At 43.0% G+C, this 26,062-nt stretch overlaps 1 protein-coding gene across 14 annotated transcripts in view; it reads left to right on the top strand.

The window, feature by feature from the left end:
* Positions 1 to 20,864, top strand: part of LOC147731318 (guanine nucleotide exchange factor for Rab-3A-like) — a 269,847-nt gene extending 248,983 nt beyond the window's left edge. For all 14 annotated transcript variants that reach the window (XM_086956361.1, XM_086956368.1, XM_086956362.1 and 11 more), the window contains 2 exons: positions 10,374 to 10,440; positions 20,348 to 20,864. In XM_086956361.1, the coding sequence (XP_086812487.1) occupies positions 10,374 to 10,440; positions 20,348 to 20,430 (150 nt within the window). In that variant the 3' untranslated portion in view covers positions 20,431 to 20,864. The remainder of the gene's footprint in view (positions 1 to 10,373; positions 10,441 to 20,347) is intronic.
* Positions 20,865 to 26,062: the final 5,198 nt, after the last annotated feature.

Genomic DNA, 26,062 nt, shown 5'->3' with positions numbered 1-26,062 from the left:
ACCCCCTCAGGAGCACACGGACGGAATGTTGCAAGCTATGCGGAGGGTGGCCTAAAGCCCAACAGAACAATACATAAGCGGCCCCTGTCCAGACGACTATTAACATGATCACTAGTATCCCTAACAAAGACATAAAACTCATCACATTAAATGTCCTGGGCATGCACACAGCGAGCAAACCTTATGCAGTGTATGCTTATATAAAGAGACAGCAAGCACACATAGCCCTCCTACAGGAGAAACACCTGACAGCGACTGAAGTAGAACGCAGCGTAAGAAATGGCGGGTTACTATCTGCGCCACAGCGTACTCCGCTTTCGCCAGAGGGACCCTGGTCTGGATTCGACCTGGAGCTCCCTTCAAGGAGCAGACATGTGTAGTAGATAAAGAGGGACGATATGCTGTGGTAGAGGGACTATTAGAAGGACAGCTCATACTGATAGGTATATACGCCCCCAATGTAGAACAAGCCCCTTTCTGGAGTCGCCTTACTGCTAACCCAACACACACTAGCCCCGTGGATACTCGGCGGGGATTACAACTGCACCCTGGACACTGGCCTAAACAGACTCCCCCACCCGCACATTCACCAGCGCATAAACAAACAGAAATTTTTAATACATGGGTGAAACACGGAGCATTGACAGATGCATGGCGAGCGTGCAACCCTACCACAAAACTATACTCCTTCCACTCCATTCCACATAACCTATGAGTACGCCTAGATAGATTTCTATGCTCCACCACACTCCTCCCAAAAGTGCAGCACACAGACTATCTGGGAAGGGTGCTATCAGATCACAATGCACATATACTAACCCTTAGATGGAAGCCACCTCACCCCCCCATACCCACCTGGAAATTGCCGCAAGACTGCCTCACTAACCAGGTGTTCAGGCATGAGCATGGGGAACACATCCAGGTGCACTTCATACTGAACGCAGGCACAGCGACATCTCGGCTGATCGAATGGGACACATACAAAGTGGTAGCGAGGGGACATTGTATAAAGCAAATAGTAGGGGTGCGCAGAACACTAGAGAAGTCATTACAAGCGGCAAACTTAGCGGATCTCTTGAAAAAAGCAGGCAGGGATGAGGCCTCCCTGGAACAAGTGGCCACTGCCAAAACAAATCACGCGGAGATGCTGAGAGACCTCCGCAAATATCATTTCAGGATGTACCCTTCGAGGGTCCACCTGGAAGGAAATAGGGGGGGGGGGCACTCCTAGCCTGGCTTGCCAAGCAGGACTTGGAGGTAAAACCAATCACCGAAATAATGGACAAATCTGGTATTCTCTGACATTCACAGCTAGACATTCTGCGTATTTTCCATGACTATTATTCTAGCATTTACAAGCCCCAGGGCAATGTGACCATCAAACGACCACTAGATTCCTGTGCCCATTACCCTTTACCCAAATCCCGCCTGTGGATAAAAAAACGTTGGAGGTGAGGATTAAGTCAGCGGACGTTTCCCAGGCGATTCGAGCGTTAGCACGGAAAAAAGCACCATGAATGGATGGCTTCCCACTCGAATATTATAGAACTTTCTTAGCCCAATTGACCCCACACATGGTGACCATGTATAACGATGCACTAGATAGAGGCGAACTTCCAGGCTCCCTTAGGGAATAGATCATAGTTACATTCCCAAAACCACGGGACGGCAAGAGCCATTTTTGGTCTTAAAAAGCATCCGAATTGCTCAATAGACTGCATTGGCTGCCTATCTCTAAAATAATTACATTTAAGATCTTGATCCTTGCTTTTAAGGCCCTCCATTCAATTGGTTAATACATCGGGAAGCGCATGGCCTTTTATGCGCCGAGGAGGACTCTACGGTCGGCCTTGTTGGCCAAAGCCGTTGTTCCTCCTATCAGATTCGCCCAGATCGGAGGTCGTTCCTTCCGTTACTTGGCTGCACGTTGCTGGAATGAGCTTCCTGTTTCCTTAAGGAAATCTAACACTCTCCTTTCTTTTAGAAAGGAGCTGAAGACCTGCCTTTTTTCCGTAGGATTCTTAGCAACCTCTGCGAGTAGCTGTGTTGTGTTTCTCTTCCTCAGTCCTCTTTGCCAAAGCGCCGGGACACCCCTTGGGGTAGCCGTGCGCTATAAAAGACATTACATAACATAACATAACATAAGATACCACATAGAGACCCAACACTCCTCTCTTCATTCAGACCAATTACCCTCCTAAATGCAGACTGTAAGATTTTGGGTAAAATACTAGCAGAACGGTATGCCCAAATACTGACGCCATTGATCCACCCAGATCAATGCTGGTTTATCCCTCTGCATAACACATTGCAAAGCCTACGTAGACTTATTCAAATGCCAGATAGGGCAAGAGCGCAGTTCCCTAACGCGGCGTGTCTAATACTAGACCTCGAAAAGGCCTTTGATATGCTACTGTGGCCGTACTTATTAGAGGTTCTCTGCAAAATAAACATAGGACCCACACTGATGACATATACAAATTTCCTATACACAAGCCTTACCTCACGAGTCAGAATAGGTAAATATATCTCTTCTGCGTTCGGAGAAGAAAGGAGAGCCAGATGGGAGTGTCCACTATCTCCCCTTCTGTTTGCCCTGGCGGTGGAACCCCTGGCGATACATCTGCAACAAGAGGGCGAGGCATGGGGCATTCCTTTGGCAGACACGATACATTGTGCATCCTTATACGCAGACAGCCTTTTAATCTGTCCGCGATGCTACCCAAGACCTAACACCTATCTGGTTGACACTAAGGGACTTCGCGGAGCCTCAGGCCTCAGAGTTTTTGGGGAAAAATCTACTACATACCCGCTGAGCCCTCACATGGCCCCATTCGAAATATAGGTCGGAACTCCGTCACTTGCATGGAATGCTGAGGCGCACAGATATCTAAGAGTGAGATTGTACCACTCCCCCGAGGACCTGTACGAAGGGAATCATTGTAGGGCGTTGGCAGGGATTCTATCAGCAGTTCTTGAAAACGTTGCCCCTAGCATCCATAGAACGAGTGGCACTGGCAAAAATAATTATGGTCCCCCGGTTACTCTACCACTTTACCAATCTCCCAGTTATACCACCACGAACATTATTTCAGGAATTAGATACCCTACTCACGGAGTTGACCGGAGGAGGGAGTCGACACAGGGTAGCGCTGTCAACACTATACTTACCCACGACAGGAGTGGGATTGGGAGCGTCATCTTTTGAGGCATACTTCCTCGCAGCCCAACTGCAGTGGTTGTCATAAAGGACAGCGGAGCGCCATACAGGGGAGGCCATCACTGAAGAGGGCCGCATACCATTGCCGGCAATCCATAGTATGCTACTTCTGGGCACCAAGCCCATGCGTACCCGACCTCTACAGATATCCATAGCCCGCACATGTATGATGAGAATACATTGCACGTCCAGGAGAAGACCCCCTACTTCTTCTGGTAGGTTTCCTCAGAGAAGAGAAATACTACACCGCAGGCACCCTCCAAGTCTGGACCGACCTTGCAGTTATGGAAGTAGAATCCCTGTTAAGACCAACTTAGAACATACGCCCAGATGACCGAACAATATGACCTCCCGCCAGGCCACTTTTTAACACACAGGCAATCCCTAGACAGTAGTCGCCGCTACTGGAACCCAAACGAAAGGGAACCCCCGATACACCCAGTAATACATACTATTTTACACATGGGAGTAGGACGACACCTGGTTACGCTGCTCTACAAAGCTGTTCGTGAACTAATACTCCCCTCACTGCAGCTTTTACGTCAGACATAGGAAACCGAAATGGGGAGGGTGTTCAATGACAAAGCATGGAACACAGCCCTAGAATACCCCAAAAAAGTCTCCAGGAACGCATGTTTTCGGAACATACAGAGCATACCTCACGCCACTCCGTCTCCACCGCTTCTATACAGACACACACTTTGCATGCCCCTGATGTCAAACCCCCGAGGCGGACTTCAAGCACATGTTCTGGGATTGCCCCACCATTCAAAACTACTGGGGCCGAGTCCACCAGACGCTTAGGGTGACGACCAACATCACAACTATGTCCACGTGGGAAGCGTGCGCTCAGTATCTTCCGCAGGCATAAGACCGAAAAAGTTCAATACTGCTTTATGTCTCTCACCATCTTTTTAGCGAAAAGGGGAATAGCCATGCATTGGCGGGCCTCAACAGGACCCCCCGAAGCAGCCTGGATAGGAGCCATGAAAAAATGGGGGAGGGAGGAGGAAGAGGTGCTAAGAGAAGAGGAAGTAAAGGGAATCCGTAAGCATCCCATCTTTTTAAAATGGGCACAATTGCTATACACATTCACACATAAGAAACAACTCCGGCAGAGGCACCAGGAGACTCCCAATCCCAGACCTCACCTCTGTCTCCTGCAGGATCCAACGCAGAAGCTCCACGGTAGGACCCACATGCCTAGATCCAATCCTATGCTGACGTCACGCCTGGAGAACCCCTTGTCTGTGCCAGAGTATCCCGCTAGAGAGGTTCCACACTCGTGCCCTACTCTCCCACATGCGTACTAACACACCCCCACGTCATTACCCCGTAAAAAGGTAACAACACCACCTGCACCATTGATCCTGTCGGCACATACGTCCCTAATGTCCCCCACAGTTTCACCCCTATCGTTGACAGGTCGCAGTTTCACATCGGTAGCTATGACTCAGGTGACAGTTCGATAGGAATGCATTCAGACAAGACTAAACACGATAACACTGGGAAAGAATACACAAAAGTGGAATATTCATACATGCCCAACGGTGGAAAACTCAACCAGAACAAGAAATGCTACAGCTGAAAGGCACAAATCAACAGGAGGGCTCCTCCCCAAAAGTCTTTCCCTAATGTCTAATGGTTATAATGGTTGTGAATCAGTAACAATAAGTATGCTCATGCTTACAATTACTCCGCACCCAACTGTAATTGTGTGTCAATACATTGTAATAATGAAAAGATGCCAATAAGTAATAAGAAATGTAAGATCCCAATAAACCAATTTTAACCACAAAAAAAAGACTATTTGGTACATATTTCACGCCATATCCAAACCACTTCTCTGATTGGTTTAAATATGACCCTCTTGAAGTAGTTAGCATCCAGCAATTTGTGTATCGAGTACCTAAAATCATGGCAGAGTGCAAGTTGATATCCAAGTGCAATCAGCCCGGGTTTATTCCTGATCAATAAGCTTTCAATATGCCATGTGAACGAAGCCCAGAATTATAGTTTAAAAGCTGGTAGCTTGAATCCTCCCTGTCTAGAAGGTAATTTCATGAAGTGAATAGCTCGTCTGGCTTCCTATAGCCCCATATGAAGCTTTTGATAGCCCCTTCAAGCCGTTTGAAAAAATAATCCGGGACCCAAAGTGGTATGGATCGAAATAAGTAAAGAAACTTCGGTAATATGTTCATTTTAATGATGTTGCAGCATCCCAAGATAGTTAGTGGGAGCCTATGCCATTGCCACAATTTAGCTATACCTGTTTTTAAGAGGGTCTCATAATTGAGCTTAATTATCTTTTCCACATGGCTGCTCAACCATATGCCAAGTTATATAGCTGTGTCGGTAACTCCTATTATCAGGGCAAGTGATTTAAAGTTAAGGATTATCAGAGTTTTCAATAAATTCAGTTTGTAGCCAGAGAATTCACTGAATCGCTCGGCGTCCTTAGAAAGGTAATGAATAGAATCGCTCAGGTTAGAAACGAAAACTGCAATATCATCTGCGTACGCAGTTATTTTAAGTTCAATGCTGTTCATTTTTACTGATTGTATACCCTTGTTCAATGTCTTAAGTAAGGGTCTACGTAAAGAGCAAACAGCAAGAGGGAGAGTGGGCACCCCTGACGCGGACCCCTATATTTTGAAAATGTAGTAGAGGACTTACTCCCGTCAGAACTTTCGCTGTCATGTTTTTATATAGCGCCTGCACTAATACTATAAATCTGCCCTCTATCCCAAATGCATTCATTGTCAGGCATAGTGTTTCACAAATGATCCTAGCAAAGGCCTTCTCCGCGTCCAGGATTATCATGCCAATCCGAGCATTCGTTTTGTTGGTAATATCAAATGCTGCGATTGCGGTATTGGTATGAGCCGAGGTGTCTCTGCCGGGGACAAATTCATGCTGCTGCTCTGAAACCAAATTGTACATGGCTTGTAAATAGTATTTTGGAGAAGACCTTAGCGTCTGCATTTATCTGGCATATAGGGTTGTAGGAGCCCCTTTCCTCCAGTGGCTTATCTTTTTTAAGAATGATACCTAAACTAGTGAACCCCCCACCCCCCGATGAAGCTGGGGCATCTCCTCCCCTACTGACATAGGTTATCAAATCTCAACATCTTATTAAATTGAAGTAAAAAAAAAGAATTTCCTTTCTTAGAGTAGTGCAAGCTAAGGGCCCCTCTACATTCCACTCCACAGTCTCTTGCCTTGCCTCTTCCATAATTTTCCCTTAATCCTTTTATTATCATTCTTCAATTAATAAATCAAAAATGACTACCAGTTTTACATTTATCTACACATTTAAAAATGATTGTACTCTTGCTTTTTAAGTGTGTTTACGGAGTACAAATTAGAACAAGGAGCCCCCCCAGCCCAGAAAACTATCCCCTGCCCACTTCCCAGCCCAAAACACTAAATCTGACCCCCTAGCCCAAAAAACTACCCACCCCCCCAGCCCAGAAAACTACCCCCGGACCCAGCCCACAAAACTACCCCAACCCAGCCCAAAAAACTACCCCCAACCCACCCCCAGTCCAGGAAACTACCCCAACCCACCACCCAGCCCACAAAACTACCCCGACCTATCCCCAGCCCAGAAAACAAATCCTCAGCCCAGAAAACTACCCTCCTCCTCCAGGTCAGTAAACTACCCTTACCCCCCAGCCCACAAAACAACCTCACCTCCCCCAGCTCAGAAAACGACAGCCTAGCCCCACTTACCTCACCGCGGATCTCTTCTGCGAGGTCTTTCTGCTTCCATCCCCAGCAGCCAGCAGCTAGACCGCGCTGTGTGGTTAAGGTATCTGCATGCTTAAGGCAAGCATGGTTTAGCTTGCGGAGTCGGAACACTTGTGGTGAAGACTGTGGTGTTCCAACTGTTTCCCAATGAGTCATGTTTGGAACCTGTGCCACTGTTCCAAACTGTAGGCCCGCAGGTACCACAGCAGTTTTCTTTGTTTCTTGCAGTCCTTTTCGGTCATCTCCTTTCCCTGTTCCCTGGTCATTATGAGTCAGGTGGCATTGTATTCTCTAGGGAGGTGCTGTGCGTGTACGGTCACCTTATGTTTTTGTGAAAGTTGTGATCACTTATCCTTTGTCCTTGTTTTACTTACCTCTCACACTTGAATATTGAGCGGTTGTTATACTGATAGATGCTGTTGATGTGTTTTAATAGCAGTTTCTCCATCATTACCATTGTCATAGTTCCAGCATACCACAACCGCCTTTGCTGACTTTCAAAGGAATCTCTTGGAACCCTTTCATCTTCCAATAGCACTAGCAACTATTTCTTCCTTCTCTCGGTTTCGCTCCACTCTGTAGTGTCTCATCCAGAATCTTGCTTCTCTCCCTCATATTCATGGTGGAATAAAGGATATTATTCAAACTATTTCTGTGAAGGGACCGTACGATCTGTAATCGTGCCCTACTACACATCTGGTGTTTAATAACGCCTTGCCAGTTTGTCAGACTCCTTCTCCCTCTTTTTTTAGGTCTCAGCATGCTGAGGGCTTCTTGGAATCAATACGGATTCCGAAACTTACAAAGGCGGACTTGAAGCCCAGCCTATCTCTTCTATTTGCTGGCGTCATCCACCATGGTAAACGCTGGCTCACAATTGCAAACGAGGCTTCTTAGTCCATCCTTGTTACCGCCCAGTCCGGCGTTACTCACTCTCCTTCATTAGCTGGTATGCACTATGTTTTTCACACACCGACAGCTTGTTTAAAATCTGCCTCGGCATGCTCCTGTTGCCACCTCCCTCCCTCGGGCCAAGGCTCGTTATTGTTACAGGAAATCCCCTTCACAGTGTCCTAACTGCCCATCAGCAACAAATGTCGACTCCAAATCACCCAGGCGCACTACTACCACGACCATACCACCAAAGCTCTCTCTCTCACTAAATGCTTCTTATTCCGGTCAGCATTTAATCACCGTGCAATTTGCTACCAATCTACCTCCGCGATTGAAATGAGCTGCTCTTACCTCTCCTGGTCACGTGAGAGAACACGGACGTGAAACTACGCCGTTGCTAAGAGTAAGAGGTTGCTCACATGAAGCAGTTATTGACAGGGTGGCGCGTCTGCACAAGGAGCCACGGACCCTGTGAGTGGGCAGAGTTCAGCTTTGGAGAGGTAAACATGGCACACCAGCCCAGATCAGGTTTACACTGCCCACCGTGCCTACAACCCTTTCAGGCCTGCATGCCGGTTTACCGAGTGGGACAGACGAAGTCACCCAGTGAACACGAAAAGGAACTAGTTCGCTGACAGACGGTGGGGATGTGTATCAGGTAAATTCTGAAAGTACAATTTCCGGGATCAACTGACTATCATGCTGAACAGCAAATAGTAAAACAAAACACAGTCTCTAATCACCAAAGACCAATAAACAATGAGGACTCCAGTTTGTCAAGCCTATCACAGAAATGCTCTTCAACCAATCCCATAACATCAGGCTTTCGTAATCCTAGAAGAATGTGTTTCTTCTAGGCCTGGGCGAAGCACTACGCTACGCTCGCGGAGTTTGCGCAACTTCGCACTACGCGAGCTGCACTATCACAGTGCGAACACGCGTAGTGCAGCGTAGCGTAGTGCAGTGCTCATTTTTTGCTTGTTCGCGGTCCTGAACGTCATGTTCGCGACCGCGAGCAAGCAAAATGACATCCCGGCGAGATTCTCAACGCGGGGAGGTAAGGTTTCTCATTGTGAGTGGTTGCGCATGCTCGCGACCGCTCTCAATGAGAAACTACCAGTTCGCGTTGAGAAAGCTGCAGATCGAGTAATAATCTACTCGAGCAGCAGAAAACTACAGCTCGCACTGTGCAAGATGCCGTTTTCAATGATTGCACAGTGTCGGATGCTTGTCCGCACTGTGCAATCATTGACAACACATCTTGCACAGTGCGAATATGCTACTACGCAGCTCGCGTAGTGCTATGTGAAGTTCGCGTAGTGGGAAGTGCACTTCGCGTAGTGAGAAGTGCACTTCGTGTAGCTTCGCGTAGCGCTACTTCGCGAACTATGCCCACCCTTAGTTTCTTCCAAGATGATTGGCTGATACTATCCCGGACTTAATACTTATTTTCTGTCTAAAAGGCATCTGTGAAGTGGGAACGGTCCGTGGAAATTATGAACTGGTGAACACTGTACATGAAGGTTTTTCTGCAGTTCGTTGTGTGTGGTGGAAGGAATGAAAAAAGCTTAATTTAGCCATTTTCTATTGGATGTTCGGGTTACAGCATCACATAACAGGTGCATTTGTATGTATTCTTTTATTGATTTTGTATAGCACGGTCATTGTCCAGGAGCATCAGAGCACATTATAAGAGTATATTTACTAACAGTCATTGCGAAAATATGTTTGAGATGCAGCACAGGAAAAGAGACAAGCATTGGGATAGCCAATAGGTCTTGCCTTTGGGACTTTAAGAAACTAATTCGTACTTGTATAGCGCACTTATACCCTGAGGTACGCATACCACTGTGGAACCCTTCCTGGCTTTTCCCTGTGAAATGCCCACTCCTGGGCACCCCCAAGGTGAAGCCAGGCATCCCAGCGCTGTTGGGGCCGCTGTGGAGATTAAGCAAGCTATTGCCCAGAGTTGCAGAGTGGGACCAATGATTAGAATAGGCACCGAGGCGAGAATTATCAGGTCGGAGGAAATTGAGCCCAAGACCCGTCGAGGCAGGAATTGAACCCTGGTTCCGGGGCAGACCTCTGCATCAGGGTCTGCCGCTCTAACCATTGAGCCACACTTCTCTTATATGTATTAAGTTATGCAGCAGGTCCCAAAGGTGAGACCTATTGGCTATGCCAATGCTTGTCATTCTCTTGTTGCCCCCTTCTCTCTATCTTTCTCTTTCTGTCTTCCATCCTTGTATCTAATCCTCTCTTACCTTGTCTCTCTTAACTTCATTCTGACTCCTCTTTTCTCTCTCACTCACCATTTGTCTCTCCCTCTCTCTCATCCCCTTTCTCCTTCTCTTAAATCTATTTCACTCTCAATCTCTTGGTCTCTTGCCCTCCCTCTCTCCGTCTCTATGATTTATTTATTCTTTGTTCGTTTACCCTCCCCTCCATCTAAACAGTAACCAGTTTCCCATGTTGCTCTGTAATTAACCCCTCATCTCTTTTGCAGATCACAGCAGTGTGCAACTTCTTCACATATATCAGATACATCCAGCAGGGTCTAGTGAGACAAGATGGTAAGAATCATGTGATGGATGGATTTGGGTAGGGAATTTAGGTGGGGTAGGAGGTACTGGGACTATTAACTCATGCCTATTCCAGAGCAGTAATTGTCTTCTCAGTGTTTGCCAGGTTAGGCATTCTTGTATTCCCCCCTTTCAGGAGCTATGTTGAAGGACATTGTGCATATGTAATCAACACAAGGACATGCACCCAGAACGGAACCCTGTCAAGTTAGTAAAAGAAATAAACAACATTAACATGAGAACAATTTCCTCAAAGATCTACCTCACTACTGGTACCTGATCCACTAAAGATGTGGTTGTATATAATTAAATGGAGTACTAAGTCTACAATATAATGCCAATGTAATATATTATTTGCACAGCATCATGAACTCATGAATAGAAACCTTAGTACCGATGGCGCGAAGTGCAAAACAATATATTTACCTACATACATATAAACATCCAAAAGACATGAGGTATCCTCAGTGAGTTTTAATATTAACAGAAGTATATTCCCATTTTGGAGATTTGTTGATCGGATAATCCCGTGGGTTGTCTGTGTTTCAAATCAAAAGGAACTAAGCCAAGGGTCTCATATGAACAGTGCCGACTGATTGATATCCTTAAGCAGAAACAACTAACAGAGAAGCCTAGAATGCAAGTCATAAATACAATCCCAATGTTGGTCGGCACAAAAAGGCTCAGTTCAAAAGAACTGGGTAGTCTGGAAAGAAGCAGTTTGTGTCTGATAAGCACTGTACAAGCAGACTCAGAGGTACATTGTGCAACACCTGTTCAAGCTTGGCCTATTGGGTTTGTTGAGCCATCATGCTGTCTCTCACTGAATGAACATGAGCTCCATTGGCCTTTTAGCTAATGGGAAAGAACAATGGCCTTTGATTGGTAATTGATGGAGGGAGTGTAAATGGAAGCTGTTAACCAGGCCAGATCCAGATAAGCATGGCACACTCAAAGGAAATTTGATGAAATGTAATACATTATATCTATTTATTTATGTAGTTATATTTGATTTATATTACTCATGTAGCCACACAATAGATATTAAATCAGCACACAATGAGAACAGAGATCAAGGGCACAGAATTGGATGCACAAGCTAGGCATGGAAAGAAATTAGTAGAATTTGGTTACACTTGCCTGATCATAGTCATTGTAACCAAGGTTCCATAATGGGTTCTAGTGTTTTGGAGGATCAGCCTTCTTTGTGTGGCTGTGAGCCTGTCCCAGACTTTCCAGGCTGGGGCAGAGAAGTATCTATCATGCCTGCGCTTGGAGTTTACATCCAGGTGTGTTGTGGAGGTTGACATAAGGTAAGCAGAGTGGTCGGTGTGGGTCGGTGTGGGTTGTCAAAACTATGGCTGTCACATTATGCAATGCTCTTTGTAAAGGGCACTTTCTACCGTTCTGTCTTACCAGTGCTGCAGTCTCTTTACTCTGTGTTGGGTGGGCACTTATAATAATTATGCATTTCTTTTGCTTCACCAAGTTATACTTTCTATATTGTTTTCTCTGTGTGCCAGTAATTGACTGTTATGTTTAAGGCCCGCCTTCATGCCTCGAATATTCTTTAAACCTGCTTCAGTAGCGAAAAAGAAAATGAAATGCTGACCATTTGCTTACACTTGCCTAGGACACAACCACCCATGTATCTACTTATCCATTCTCTTCCTTGGTTCCTTCTCTCCTCAGAAAGGTTCTAACTGATCTTGACGTGCGTTCAATTGGGTGCTTCTGAGTGTGCACACAAACTTTGGGCATTATTTACAGGCCCCTTGCGCCGCCGATGCATCACTTTTAAGCCCCGAAGTTTTCTCTTTTTGTATACTTTTATTAGTGCCTAACAGCTGCCTCATGGCTTCTTTACCTAGGCTTCCCCTTCAAGCTCACTGGAGATATTCAATTGCAGGAAAAATAATTTCTGATTGAAATAAGTACAGAGGTTGGGAGTAATCTCCAGCTGATGTTAATTACAGAATGCCAGGAGGAAGGCAGCGGTGACCGCTTGCTGGATATGCTCCATGAGATGGTGGAAGGTGCACTCCGAATAGCCCAGCACAACTGAGATGAGAACGGGCACATATTTGGTGAAAGCCAAAAGTTTGAAGCCTGCTAATTCAATGCCTCGGCACCCATCAGGCTCTATGTGTTGACGGTCGGCATGATGGCTTAAGCAAGAGGTGGGGGAGAGCAAGAACCAGAGACAAGTTGGACAGAATAGGGAAAGTCATGAACCCTTGTGAAGAGGGCTAACAGGTGACATCAGCCAGTGTGGACCCTGGGATAGAGACTAGAGGAACATTGATGCAAGCGGATATCAGTGTCTGTACGTGGTGCAACCTCATGGTGAGCCAGGCATATTCCTGGCGGAGCTGAATGGCAAAAGAGGTAACAGGCTCTGATAGCACAACTTCCAATGTGTGACAAGAAAACAACAGTTAGGTGAGCAGGCAGCCTGGTGAACACAATCACAAACTTCAACATTTGAAGAACGGAAAACCTGCAGTTGAGCAACCTGGGTCTCACCCTGCACTGCAAAGAATAATTGCAGTAAGTAATTTTAGACCAAGGGGCAGAGCAAGCATGGAAAACATCAAAAAAGGAAAACTTATATCCAGCCAAACCAGAGATACTCTAAGGAAAGGGCTGAATAGCCCCATGAAGATTAGGGACAAAGGGGTTTCAGGGGTAGAGGCATATGGTGCTAGTGGACTTTTTAAAAAGTGTCAATATACGGGAAGAGGTAAGGGAAGATTTTGGGTAGGCAAACAAGTATGTCAAATACAGGGAAACACAACTAATAATGTATCTTTGGAAAATAATGGGAAAGGTGTACATTGATTAGATTCTCTAAAAATAGTCATCATCTCAATGTTCACAGCCCTGTGTCTCGGGCTCCCTTAGAATACTGCAAACTGGTGCAGTGTATCTTTTTATTTTTAAGAAAAAAAAAATCCCAAATGGTAGAAGCACCGCTCATCTCAATCTAATTCAACAAAAACTACGAACATTTTCCTTGAATTAATGTGATGACAAAAAAGGTGAAAAAAGATAACGTTATTGATGAGAGCAGAAGGTCTGAAAACTGAGACAAAAGTGTGCTCGAGTATCAGAAACAGCTGTAACACAGAGCAAAGAGATGAATAACCTTCGCCAATCATGTTTTTTCAACATATTTTTAATACTTCATTTATATAATTTTGGACTGAATAATAAGACACTGGTATTTCAACCAATTTGTTGATAAATTGGCAGCAGCAGACACACAGAGCATTGTTGAGACACTGCGATTCATTTTTGTACTGTAAAGCAATAGCAGACGGTAAACCTGGTACTGGATCCATAATACTAGTAGAAATTTAGCTAGGTATTGGGCAGGACTAGTGTTGATGTTCTTGGTGGCCATCTTGGTAAGACTTGAACTCTCAAGAGAATCCTTAGGACTATTGGCTACACACAAACTCAGTGGGCCTTTATGTCTTGTCTTATTTTGGTAGGTGATGTGTCTAAAAATGTGTTTGCAAGGTCATCACAATAAGCTGTATCTCTCAGCCACATTTGCATCATTAGTGGAGGCTCATGTATCCAAGCCATAGCAATTCTAGGCTTAGTAAGAAGGGGCACTACTTGCTATGCCGAAAGATATCTTGTTCACATATCCCAGTAGCGCTACGAGAGGGGACATTTTTATTTATTTATAATATTGATGATTATTTCGAAAATAGATTTTCAGAGTTTGCGTATTAGAGGGAAGTGCCAAGTCAAATTAATAAAGCCAGCAGTTGAATAGACACAGCGATAACCAGTTGGGTTGGCGGTTGGTCTATTTTACTTAGTTTAACAGGGTGTATTAGAAACATGTTAGGAATGTATAATGTAGTGGTTTACATATCTATAGTTTCAGTGTTCATTTGATAGAGTTTAAAGACCCATCCTGTCAAGCTGTTGGATGCTTCCTTATGTTGTAGTGGAGTGAATGTTAGTGGTTATTTTGGAGAAGTGAAGACAACTGTTTTGGTGGTTCCTCTGAGCCTATACTACAGCAGACTAGAGCTCAGGAAGCGAGGATTATTACCCATAGAGAGAGAGATAGATTGACATGTTTAAGAAAAGGTCTTAAGAAATTACAATTGCTTACCTTTTCCTCTCCTGTGTCAGTGGAAATGGGGATTATCAATCATTTGGAAGTTGAAAGAATGTACTTGTTTTTGACCTGATTTTCTGCAAGCCTTTTATACAAACCAATGGGTTGTACATGGCGTATGGATCTTCTGGGTAGTTTTGGAAAGTGATGACAACAAGGAGAAGTGAGAGGCAAAAAGCAGACGGGAGGGAACACTAAATAATAGACGAGTAAAGTATACATTTTAACTATGAATATAAGGGATACTTCAGTGCATGGGAAACAATGTGATGATGGGTTTTCTGGAACAAACAAAAGCTCAAATTATTATGCTGCAGAAAATGAATCTATGAAAAAATAACTAGTAGGCCAGATGTTCTTGGGTACAGGAAGTAAGATATTTCTGTGCTTCAACAGCTGTGGAAGGGGCAGTTTTTATTATAAGGGAAAAATAGATAACTTTCAGTAAGTAAAAATAAAAAAGATCAGACAGTAGGCGTATTAAACTCTTAAGTATGGCAAGGCAGCGCTATTGGTGTGCAGTTACCATTATCACATTTTGCATGATCCCCACCCACTAGATGAGCTTGTGTTGGCATTTCCATCCTTTATGGCCCCTTTTGTGGCAAGAGGGAGTTTTAATGTGGTTATGAAGCCCCATGATAGGGTAACAAGCTCTGTTTTTCAGTGAAAAGCCAGGAAAGCCAACAAAAAATATTATGATGCCGAATTGGAGTAGGGAGTATCTCTTAACTGAAAGTTGGGGTTGCGCTTCGCATTGTAGCTGGGTAGGCTCTTAACCCCAGTCTAAAATTATGTTGTTTACAATTTTGTTATCAAATATACTTTTATCAACAATCACTTTATATTTGCTGTCTTGACTTGTTACAATAAATTAGTTTGTAATGAAATCAAGAAAACCACTTTTCAATGATTCGTTCCATTGAGGTATTACTGCACATTATTTATTTAAACCAAATTGTTTGTTGTACTAGAGACGTTTATAGAGATTTTGTTTAAGTAACATGAAACTTAGGTGTTGGAAAGTTGCCCATTTCATTTGAAATTGTCCCCTGAATTCACCAAGTTGGTGCGATGCCTGTACCAAGGCTTAAGAGCAGACCGTATTCAAAACTGCTAGGTGGTCAGTAATATCTCATTAGACTGGTGTACACAACAAAGTTGCCCACGACCCCTCCTGTCATTTGCTTTTTTTAATTGAACTCCTATTATGGTATTTTAGCATAGCACTATCATTGGGATGTTCCAGGAAGACAATGTAATGTGCAGATGACATAGACTTCTCTTCATGTACCAAAAACATTAGACTGGTATTTGACATTATTAGCAATTTATCAAAAATATCTCAATATAAGATGATAACTTCAAAGACCGAGACCACGCTGATCGTTCCCACTCATCAAGCTGTACATATAGATTTACAAATTGGCAACAGCGTGAGTAATCGGGTATTTAGGAATGCAAGTCTCAGAAACTGTAAGGGATATCTATGATCTCAACTATAGAAGGCTATTATTTAAGTTAAAATGATTGTGAGACCTGGTGGCACTTATTGTTGGTTATAGTCACTGTAATAGACCCTCAATGGTTTGCCGGCAAATTTAATGACCTAACTGATGTAAAATAATCAAATTCTGCACTCCAAGGGACCAAAGCCATGGCTACTCCTTACGGCTGAAAAGAGAAAAATACTCAGGAGCAAAGTCTACATTTTAATTGTCCCGGCAGATTTGTGGAAAGAGGAAAAGGCCTCTTTGGATTGCTCTTGTGCTCTATTGTGCAAATGTGCCCATACTGGCAGTAGGTAGCACATAGTGTTTTAGTGCAAGGAGAGAGCAAAATGCCCCATATCTTTGTAAATCTGCTCTCTCCCTTTCAGGCATTGCAGTGCATCAACTGTACTTTTTGCCCCATGTTCCATGAAGATTAGCATATATGTCCCTAATTGTTTAACTTGTGCAAGGGATCAGACTGTAGCAATGAAAGGCCCTTCCATTTAAATACAGATATGTTGGAGTGTGCCGGTTTTTCCACTCTTGTGGGAAGATCGCTCATAATGTAGATGTGGAAATCTTTGGAGATTTTCATATGCTTAGTATGGATCATTAAAATGAAAAGAACAGTGCTATTCGAAGAACTATGTTGTATTAGGAATGGGATGAAAATATATAATTTAAAAAAATGGAAAGTTGAAGGAATGGCTGGGAGAATAAACTGTTATCTGTTTCTGTTTTTTGAATAGTGGGAAACCTTGTATGTTTATTTTACATTTAAAAAGTCTGTTTTACAAAGAGTTGGTGAGTATTATTAACCTCTTAAGTGCTTCGAACGTTCGGCGGCCGACGGCACCACTACCTCAGGAGTGCTGCCGTCGGCCATTGAACGTTCAAACCTCATAGCTGCAATGGAACGTCCAGCACTGGAGCTGGACGTTCCATAGCCGTTATGAGGTTAAACAGTAGAATAGAAACATTCTGTCATAGAGGTTATTTTAAACCTCACAAAGAGTATAAGAAAAATGTGGAGGCAAGTATCTGCAGCATACTCCAATTTGGTCCACTTAACTGGAGGCTGGAACAGTGTGTTACTGACAATGCCATGAACTTGAGCTTTTCTAACAACAGTTCTTTGTGGTTCTAGCAAACTGTTGTTGTCCAAAACTGTCTCCAATTTGTGACCGGGGACATCATTGTATAGAGATGGTTTCCTTCAGGGCTTGGGAAAATGCATTCAAGCTTTCCATTTATTTCTCCTAATTCCATGGACGCGCCAGAAATTCAGGAGGTCCAGCAATTCAAACATGGTTCTGGTTGACCTCATATGGAGTTGCTAGTTTTGGTCCTGGAATTCTTTTCTTTCCAACTTGTCGGTAGAGACGTGGTTTAAAAAAATACCACTTAAAAACATTGTTGAACAGATTTCTAATTCTTTCTCAGTTTCAGCTCAAATATTTCAGGATGGCTTGTAAGTTCTTCACCTTAACCTTTAATTTTTTCAGCTTGAAAGCTTGGTTTATCTAGCCAAAGCCACCACTGCCAGGGAAACAGCCTCCTGTATTTAAAAGTTCTATGAAGTTAGAGGAGCTAAGGCTTCTCAGCTTTCCTGCACATTTCACCACAGCTGAGGTAGCATTAATGACTTCCAAAGCCCGTTTCAAAAGCAGACATTTGTAGAGGATTAACCACTCCTTGCACAGTTTGTAACTCTTATTTACTTGCCTCATTTTACATAAATGATTGGGCTTGTAGACAGAAGGATTTACATGGTCTACATCCTTGAAGCCTTGGCAGGTTTGTGGTATCTTCTGCTCTCCCCGACATTTCTGTGTGGTAAATCATAATTCTAGCAGTTTGGGAGGAGGAAAAGCAGGACAATAGAGTAAACATGTAAATACTTAGTCCTTGCTTCACTCCATCCCCTTGACAACATGCATCCGGCCATCCCCTAAGAGTATGTGTACCTTGCATGTTGGAAAAAACATATAGGTGTGTGGTGAATTATTGGAAATGCACGAGTGAGGGCAGGTTCTTGAGTGTGGAGGGACACTCACACTGGTCTCCTGTCCAGCAGTTAATCCTTAGCATCTTAAGTAGCGAAGGAGCGAATGCAAAGGGCTAAGGGTTTTCACCATGAAGTTAATTTTCCCTACCTTAAATAGCACATTACCCTCATTGCTCAATAAGCTGTTGTTTGAAAGCTTAATATTTATTGATATTATATTAGTGACGTGGAATACAACCTTCCTTTTAGACATTAACCTGCAGGCATTAAGTCTTCTTATTGGGTGAGCAAACCAAAGGCCTTATATCCAGGAACACTTAAGTCCAAATTGTACATAGATGTGGTTGATCAGCTGTCTTAATTGTAGTCCTACTGAAATGTCATAGTTATTACTACTGATGTATTTTCCAAATCCTTTTTGAGAATCGGAATGACCTCTCCTAGATTTGGATTTCTGTTTTTCCCCTGAGCTTACTAAAGCTGTCCATTCTTTGAGCAAACAATTTTGAAAAACTGTTACGTGGCATCTTGAAAACACCTTTGAATATCTTGATACCTCATTGAGTAGTAACTTGCATATTGTAGTGTTAGCCTGTACAGAGGTGCCTTCTTGCTTATACAGTCAGGGTTCAGTCGTCATGAAGGGCTTTTCAAACGGACTTTTCCATTAACTGCCACTTAGAGATGTCCTTATGTCTTTTTGAAAACTCTGTGCCTTGAACTTTAGGACAAAAAGAACAATTGATGGACGGAATGCTGAGCAATGTCAGACAATCACTCCAAGTCATAGATCTGGGCTAAATCCATTGTTTTTTGCTCACCACACCAGCCCAGTTTGAACCCAGTCATAAGCAAATCAGTCTTGACCTTGCTCCATGGAAACAGTCCATCCCAAACTGCCAGACAAGATCCTCCCTGGACCGGAAACAAGCTTCCTAGGACCGGTTTCAGTTTATCAACCCTCATCAGCCAGGATAGCTTGAATCCAGTTGCATGTTGAGCAAGTGAGCCATTTCTGGGCATCCCCGTTCCGCTTGTGGTGACAAATGCAAAAAGAACAATTGGTGGATGGAATGTTGAACACTCACCCCCAGTCAGAGAACTTGGCCTAAATCCATTGTCTATTTACTTAGCACGTCACCACAGTTTGGACCTAGCTATATGCAAATCAGTCTTGACCCTGCTCCCCATGGGAAGAGTTCAGCCCGTACTACCAAGCCAGGTCCTCTCTGGGCTGGAAACAAGCATCCTAGGACTGGTTTCGTGGTATCACCCCCTATCAGCCATGATAGCTTGAAACCGATGGCAGGGTGAGCACGGGACCTACGTTTTGGCATTACCGTCCCACTTGGGGTGACAAATGCACTGGGGGTGAATGTTTGACATTGTTTAGCACTCCGTCAATCAATTTTTATTTTTGCTTTTCTCCTTCTTTTTTTTGCATTGAAACAATTCAGGAAGTGCCCAGTTTGGCTAACCCCTGGTGTTTGCCCGGTCCTGATAAAAAAAAAAGGAGGTGCATATTTCCAAACATTAAGGAAATGTAGGCTGAGGGCATAGGAGAAAACACACAAATTTCGTCATAGTAACTTCTACAATGGAGTGGAGAAGTGTGGCTCACCGGTTAGAGGAGGCAGACCCGGACGCAGAGGTCAAACCCGGGACCAGGGTTCAATTCCCGACACAGCAGGGTCTTGAGCTCAAAATGTCCACGGACTCGATAATTCTCGCCTCGGTGCTTACTCTAATCATGGGTTCACACTCTCCAACTCTGGGCAATAGCTTGCTTAATCTCCACTACGGCCCCACTGCAATGGGATGCCTTGCTTTCAACTCGGGGATGCCCAGTAGGGGTTATCTCGCAGGGAAAAGCCAGGACGGGTTCCCAAAGCAAGCGCCTTGAAACCTTACGGTGAAAGGCGCTATATAAGAACGTATGATTTACGACTATTTTACAATGTTAGTCCATTAGACTGGTATAAGTACTCACTTTAAACCGAGACAGACATTGAGAAAGGGAAAAACTGTATGAGTACATGGATGAGGCCAGCATCTATCCTAAGCAGGGCTGTGCATGTGTTCTTGCTTCTTTCTGCTTTTATGACCATTTTGCCTGGTCTCAGATCACTTCCACTTGTGATGTTGGGATGTGCAGATAGAGCGACTTATGTTAATAGACTGCAATACTTGAACTTTCTCTTTGTTGTCAGCAGTTGCGTATGTCTGGTTAACAGTCTGCTTTCTTTCATGCAGTGGAACCAATGTTCTGGGAAATCATGAGGCTCCGGAAGGAGATGTCGCTGGCAAAGCTGGGTTTTTACACACATGAAGTATAGTTGACAAGAGTGTGGTGGTGCACAAGTGCCAAGGACCTGGCCCACTCATTGAAATACTAAGAAAAACTCCACCTCAGAAGTGACACCAGCAACTGAAGACAGGCACTCCATCGTATTTGAAGGACAAAATGTTACAAGAAACACATAGTTTGCTGCTGTGTACTTTCTAACCCAGGGAAGAGTGAGACCATCTTACCAGCATTTGTACAGAGGCATCAATGGCTGACAGACACTCCCTGCATGAACTCAATACTCCGAAATATCTTTTATCTATGCAATCTCCTCCAGGTTCGCTTCCTGATGTGTGAGCATTATCACATGCTGACAAGAATTTCATAAACTGTCCAAATTTCACTAAATGGAAGTGGATCGGAAAAACGGACAACAAAGAACCTCAATGAACCTCTAATAGTTCAATAAATATCTATAGCAAACACAACTGTCCAGTTATTTTAATTAATGCAATTATTACAGATCTTTATTTCGTATACTCAAATATGTACTTCTATAAAACATCAAAATATGGTATGGTATCCGAATATCATAGTCCGAATATTGTCTGTCATAAATATACTTTTTTGGAAAGGGTCTACAACTAGATAATCATTACGGGAGTATTCCCTGAACTCTGGAAAGAGGCTATAGCTATTCCCCTCAAAAAGAAGCCAAATGGGTAACCAGACAACCTAAAAGATATGTGCCCTATCACGCTCCTGCCTGCTCTGGCTAAAATCTTTGAAAAGTACATCAACCGGACTTTGGCCACATTTATCACCACCTAAGACCTTCTGGACCCCTCACAGAATGATTTCCGTAGTGCTCATTGAACTGAATCTGCCTTGGCTGCTGCGGCAGGTTGCATCCAGGGCCAGGTGGACCAGGGTGGCACTGCTATCCTGTTTATGCTGCATCTGTCAGTGGCATTTGATATGGTATCCCAATCCCACCTTATTTACTCTCTATTTGGCCCCACTAGCAAAACTGGTGTGGTAATTTTGTTTCCAGGTCCTGTTTTATGCAGTTGACACCCAGATTATCGTTTTGATGTCTGACTACATGCTATCAGTGGCAAAGAAATGTATAATCTGTATGATGGATATCAGTATCTGGATGAAGGAGAACGGTCTGAAATTGAATGCTGAAAAAACAGACATCCTGGTCTTTGGGGTTAAGCACGTGGTGTGGTCAGAGCATTGGTGGCCAGAGACGTGTGCCCCTCTACCTACTCCAGTTGTCTCCTCTAAAAACTTAGGAGTCATTTTTGACAGCATGCTCACCTTTGATACTCAGGTCAATAGAACCATAAGTACATATTTTTACCTTATCAAAATCCTGAAAAAATTTTCTCATTTCAGTGGAGCTCAGAACTGCATTAGTTATGGCACTGATTACGTCTTGCTTTGACTAGTGCAATGCACTATATTTAAACATTAATAAATCCTCACTCAATAAACTCTAGGTTATTGAAAATGCAGCTGCCTGCTTGGTATTGAATAGGATCTATGACATAATATCGACAGACAATATAGACATACAAAAATATCGACACAAAAATATTGACATAAAAAATATCGGAGTTCTATCTACATAAAGGTAAGTACAAAAATATCGAAAAAAATATCGTAGTACAAAAATATCGAAGTTAAAAATATCGTTTTTTAAATGTATTAATAATAATGTAAAAATAATTTAAAAATACAAAAAATGTAACTAATTATAAATATAAACATTAAAACATTTAAAAATAATAACTAATACATATACATTTAAAATACATTAAAAACTCTACATATAAATTAATATATATACTTACTCCACATATTGCAACAGTAGAAAAAGCGTTGGATAGCGTAGGGGTAAAAATTACTATTCCCACTCCAAAGGGTGCAACAGTAGGGAAAGCGTTGGATAGCGTAGGGGTAAAAATTACTATTCCCACTCCAAAGGGTGCAACAGTAGGGAAAGCGTTGGATAGCGTAGGGGTAAAAATTACTATTCCCACTCCAAAGGGTGCAAAAGTAGGGAAAGCGTTGGATAGCGTAGGGGTAAAAATTACTATTCCCACTCCAGAGGGTGCAACAGTAGGGAAAGCTTTGGATAGCGTAGGGGTAAAAATTACTATTCCCACTCCAGAGAGTGCAACAGTAGGGAAAGCGTTGGATAGCGTAGGGGTAAAAATTACTATTCCCACTCCAGAGAGTGCAACAGTAGGGAAAGCGTTGGATAGCGTAGGGGTAAAAATTACTGTTCCCACTCCAGAGGGTGCAACAGTAGGGAAAGCGTTGGATAGCGTAGGGGTAAAAATTACTATTCCCACTCCAAAGAGTGCAAAAGTAGGGAAAGCGTTGGATAACGTAGGGGTAAAAATTACTATTCCCACTCCAGAGGGTGCAACAGTAGGGAAAGCGCTGGATAGCGTAGGGGTAAAAATTCCCACTCCAGAGGGTGCAACAGTAGGGAAAGCGTTGGATAGCGTAGGGGTAAAAATGACTATTCCCACTCCAGAGGGTGCAACAGTAGGGAAAGCTTGAATAGCATGAGGGTAAACATGACTTCCCACACTACTCCCCCTTTAACACACAACACACTACACATACAAAAAAACACAATATAAATATCAATTAATAACAATTAATATTATTACATTGATGTAATTATAAATTAACTAATTAACACATTAATTACCAATTCATAATTAATTACCAATTCATAATTAATTAACAAGATATTTACAAGAATAAACAATATTTATTATTAAATTATTTAGAATAAATATCATTAAATAATAATATAATACCAATTAATTAACAATTAATTAATAGATATCAATAAATAAATACAATCTATTTAATTAGTTTAATTATGTTACACCCTATTCCCCTATAAATACACAACCCACTACACTTAAATCACATAAACATTTTAATTATCATTTAATCACTTAATAATAATTACCAATTATTTAATAAGTAACAATAACAAAAAATAATAAATATTACTACATTAACTCTAATTAATTTAATTAACTAATTAATAATAATTAATTACCAATTAATTATTAATTAATAATTATGTATTATTCAAACATTATTTTTTTATTAATTATAATTAAATTACACCAATTAATTATTAATTAATAATTATTTATTAATCAAACATAGTTGAAAAAAAATATTATTTAAATAATTATAATTAAATTACTTCCCACCCTATTCCCCTATAAACCCACAACCGGCTCTGATACTAAAACGCAAAATGTAAACAATATTACAAATTTCTAAACATACATAAAAAAACATGTTTAATAAACATAAAATACATATAAAAATACATAACACGAAACAAAATTTCGATATTAGTAACATCGATATATTTGGTATCGATATTACTAACTTCGATATTACTTACCTTAATATCGATATTCTGTCTATCGATATTATTGCACATCGATATTCTATACCATCGAAGTTAAAACATCGATATTATTGTATATCGATATTTTAATTTCGATATTTTGTCTCTCTACCATTGAATATACATAAAAGCCTTTCAGTGAGAGGTTTTCGCTGCATTGGCTGCCTGTTAGGAAGCGGGTGACCTTTAAAGCACTTTGTATGGTTCATGAGGCGCTGCACCTCCAGGGACCATTACTCCTGAAATCAGTATTTTATGATATAAATCTTTTTTTATAAATTTTTTATGCAAAGATGAACTTTAGCCACCACGTACATCCTTTGGCTGTTTGGGATCATTACTTGAAAATCATTCAACATAGATAACGAGAGGAAAGAGAGAAGAGGTGAAGGAGGAAAATAGGAAAAAGAGAAGCTAGCATGCTAGAGTGGGTAGTTGGAGGGGTCCCTGTCTTTCTGGGGAACATAGAGAGGGTTATGACCTTAGCTGGGGTTGGTCACCTGTCTGAGTCTGTGTGACAGAGACGGAGTACTCCCAGGTATCTTGGGCAGGTAAGTTCCACAAATTCGGAGGAGAAGAAGTCAATAGTGGTGCCCCATGTTTAATCAAACCTGGTAAGAGTGCGAGACAAGCCAGCCGTAATCTTTTTCATGCCCACTACCTCCCATACCCAAAACAGCCAATCTAATCTAGTCTGGACCTCATCCGTTCCCCACCTAGACAGTAACACCTATTTGGCGGCTCCCAGAGTTAAAGTGATGGCTCTTCCTCTGCATGGCTTAAGAGGGTAGGTCAGGTGATTAGGCAATCCCAGCAGGGTCAAACTGGCGAATATGGGTTTTTCAGTGTGATGTATGAATCTACCTCTTGAAGGATTGTGTTTTTCGGGCATTGCCAGAGGATGCAAGTTAACATACCTGGCTGACCACAGTTACGCCATCTTAAATCACTGGTAGCGGGTTTCCATTTAGCAAGTCTAACCGGGGTGTAATACCAGTGGTGGGTTATCTTTAAAAACAAATCTCTTTCCCTGCCATACTACAAGAGGAAGCTCTGGCCCTATGGATGATGTCTTGCCATTCTTTCGGGGAGAATGCCCGCTCCAAATCCGCTTCCCATCTACGCTGCGCTGGGGTTTTACCACTGTGTTTATATTTATTGAGGAAGGTGTAGATGTGAGAGAGCAGGCGCCTGTCTAAACTGCGTGTGATGTACCAGAGTTCGAATTTTGTAAGAGGGCAGCTGGCGTGTGGTTGCATATGTGGTCGAATTACCCATTGCCGAATCGCCAAGTACTACCAGTAAGTGTCCCGGGGGAGTCCAAAGCCAGATACCAACTTGACAAAGTCCATGATCCCTCTCTCATCAAATAGGTCACCTACCCTTTTACTGTCTGCTTCTTGTCATTTCAAGTACCCATTCCCTTCCACCGATGGGAGGAAGTCTGGGTTGCCTATGATGGGGGTTAGCGGAGAGAGGGGGGGTCGAAAGGCCATTGGTTTCCTGCACTCTGTCCCAGGGCCCTATAGTCGCCTTCAGTACTGGTGATAAATAAGCTCCTGCTGGTCTATATTTGGGTAGCCAGGGGACCTTCCAAATGTACATCCCGGCAATGCCACGATCCTTGAAACACCAATGTTTCTCAGATTCTAGTTTTTAACATTCAACCATGTATCGCAGTTGCGCTGCTTGGCAGTACTTTACTAGGTGTGGTACCCCAAGACCCCAGTCCGCTTGCGTGAGAAAGGTTTGATATCGCGCCATACGGGCTCTTTTCCCATCCCAGATAAAGTTCCCTATTAGGTATTGTAGTTGTGCCAGCACATGGGGTGGGGGGCTTAGCGGCAGCGTCTGCATCACATAAAGGATGCGGGGCAGGAGGGTCATTTTAACAGATGCCAGCCTACCCAACCAGGACATGGCGTGTTTCCTCCAACTGAGGAGCTTGCGCCAGGTTTCATCCAATAAGGTGGAGTAGATGGCCTTGGCTGTACTTTAGGTTGTGGGTAAAATTTGCAACCCCAAGTAGGGAACGCCCCCTTGGGACCATGCAAAAGGGAAATCCTGCCTCCGCTGATCCTGCATCACCTGTGGGAGGGTAAGGCTAAGAGCTCATGGGGCATATTAGCAAGAAGCTTGTTGAAATTATCGCCGGCGATAAAGGGCTTAATAATATGCGTTATAGAATTCCAATAGAAGCCCAGGTTAGATAAGCAAT

The sequence above is a fragment of the Lissotriton vulgaris genome, chromosome 2_1 (genome assembly GCF_964263255.1).
Source record: "Lissotriton vulgaris chromosome 2_1, aLisVul1.2, whole genome shotgun sequence".
In the NCBI taxonomy this organism is placed as follows: domain Eukaryota; kingdom Metazoa; phylum Chordata; class Amphibia; order Caudata; family Salamandridae; genus Lissotriton; species Lissotriton vulgaris.
Note: the sequence above shows the minus strand (reverse complement) of the source record. Positions and strands in the feature narration are given on the sequence as shown.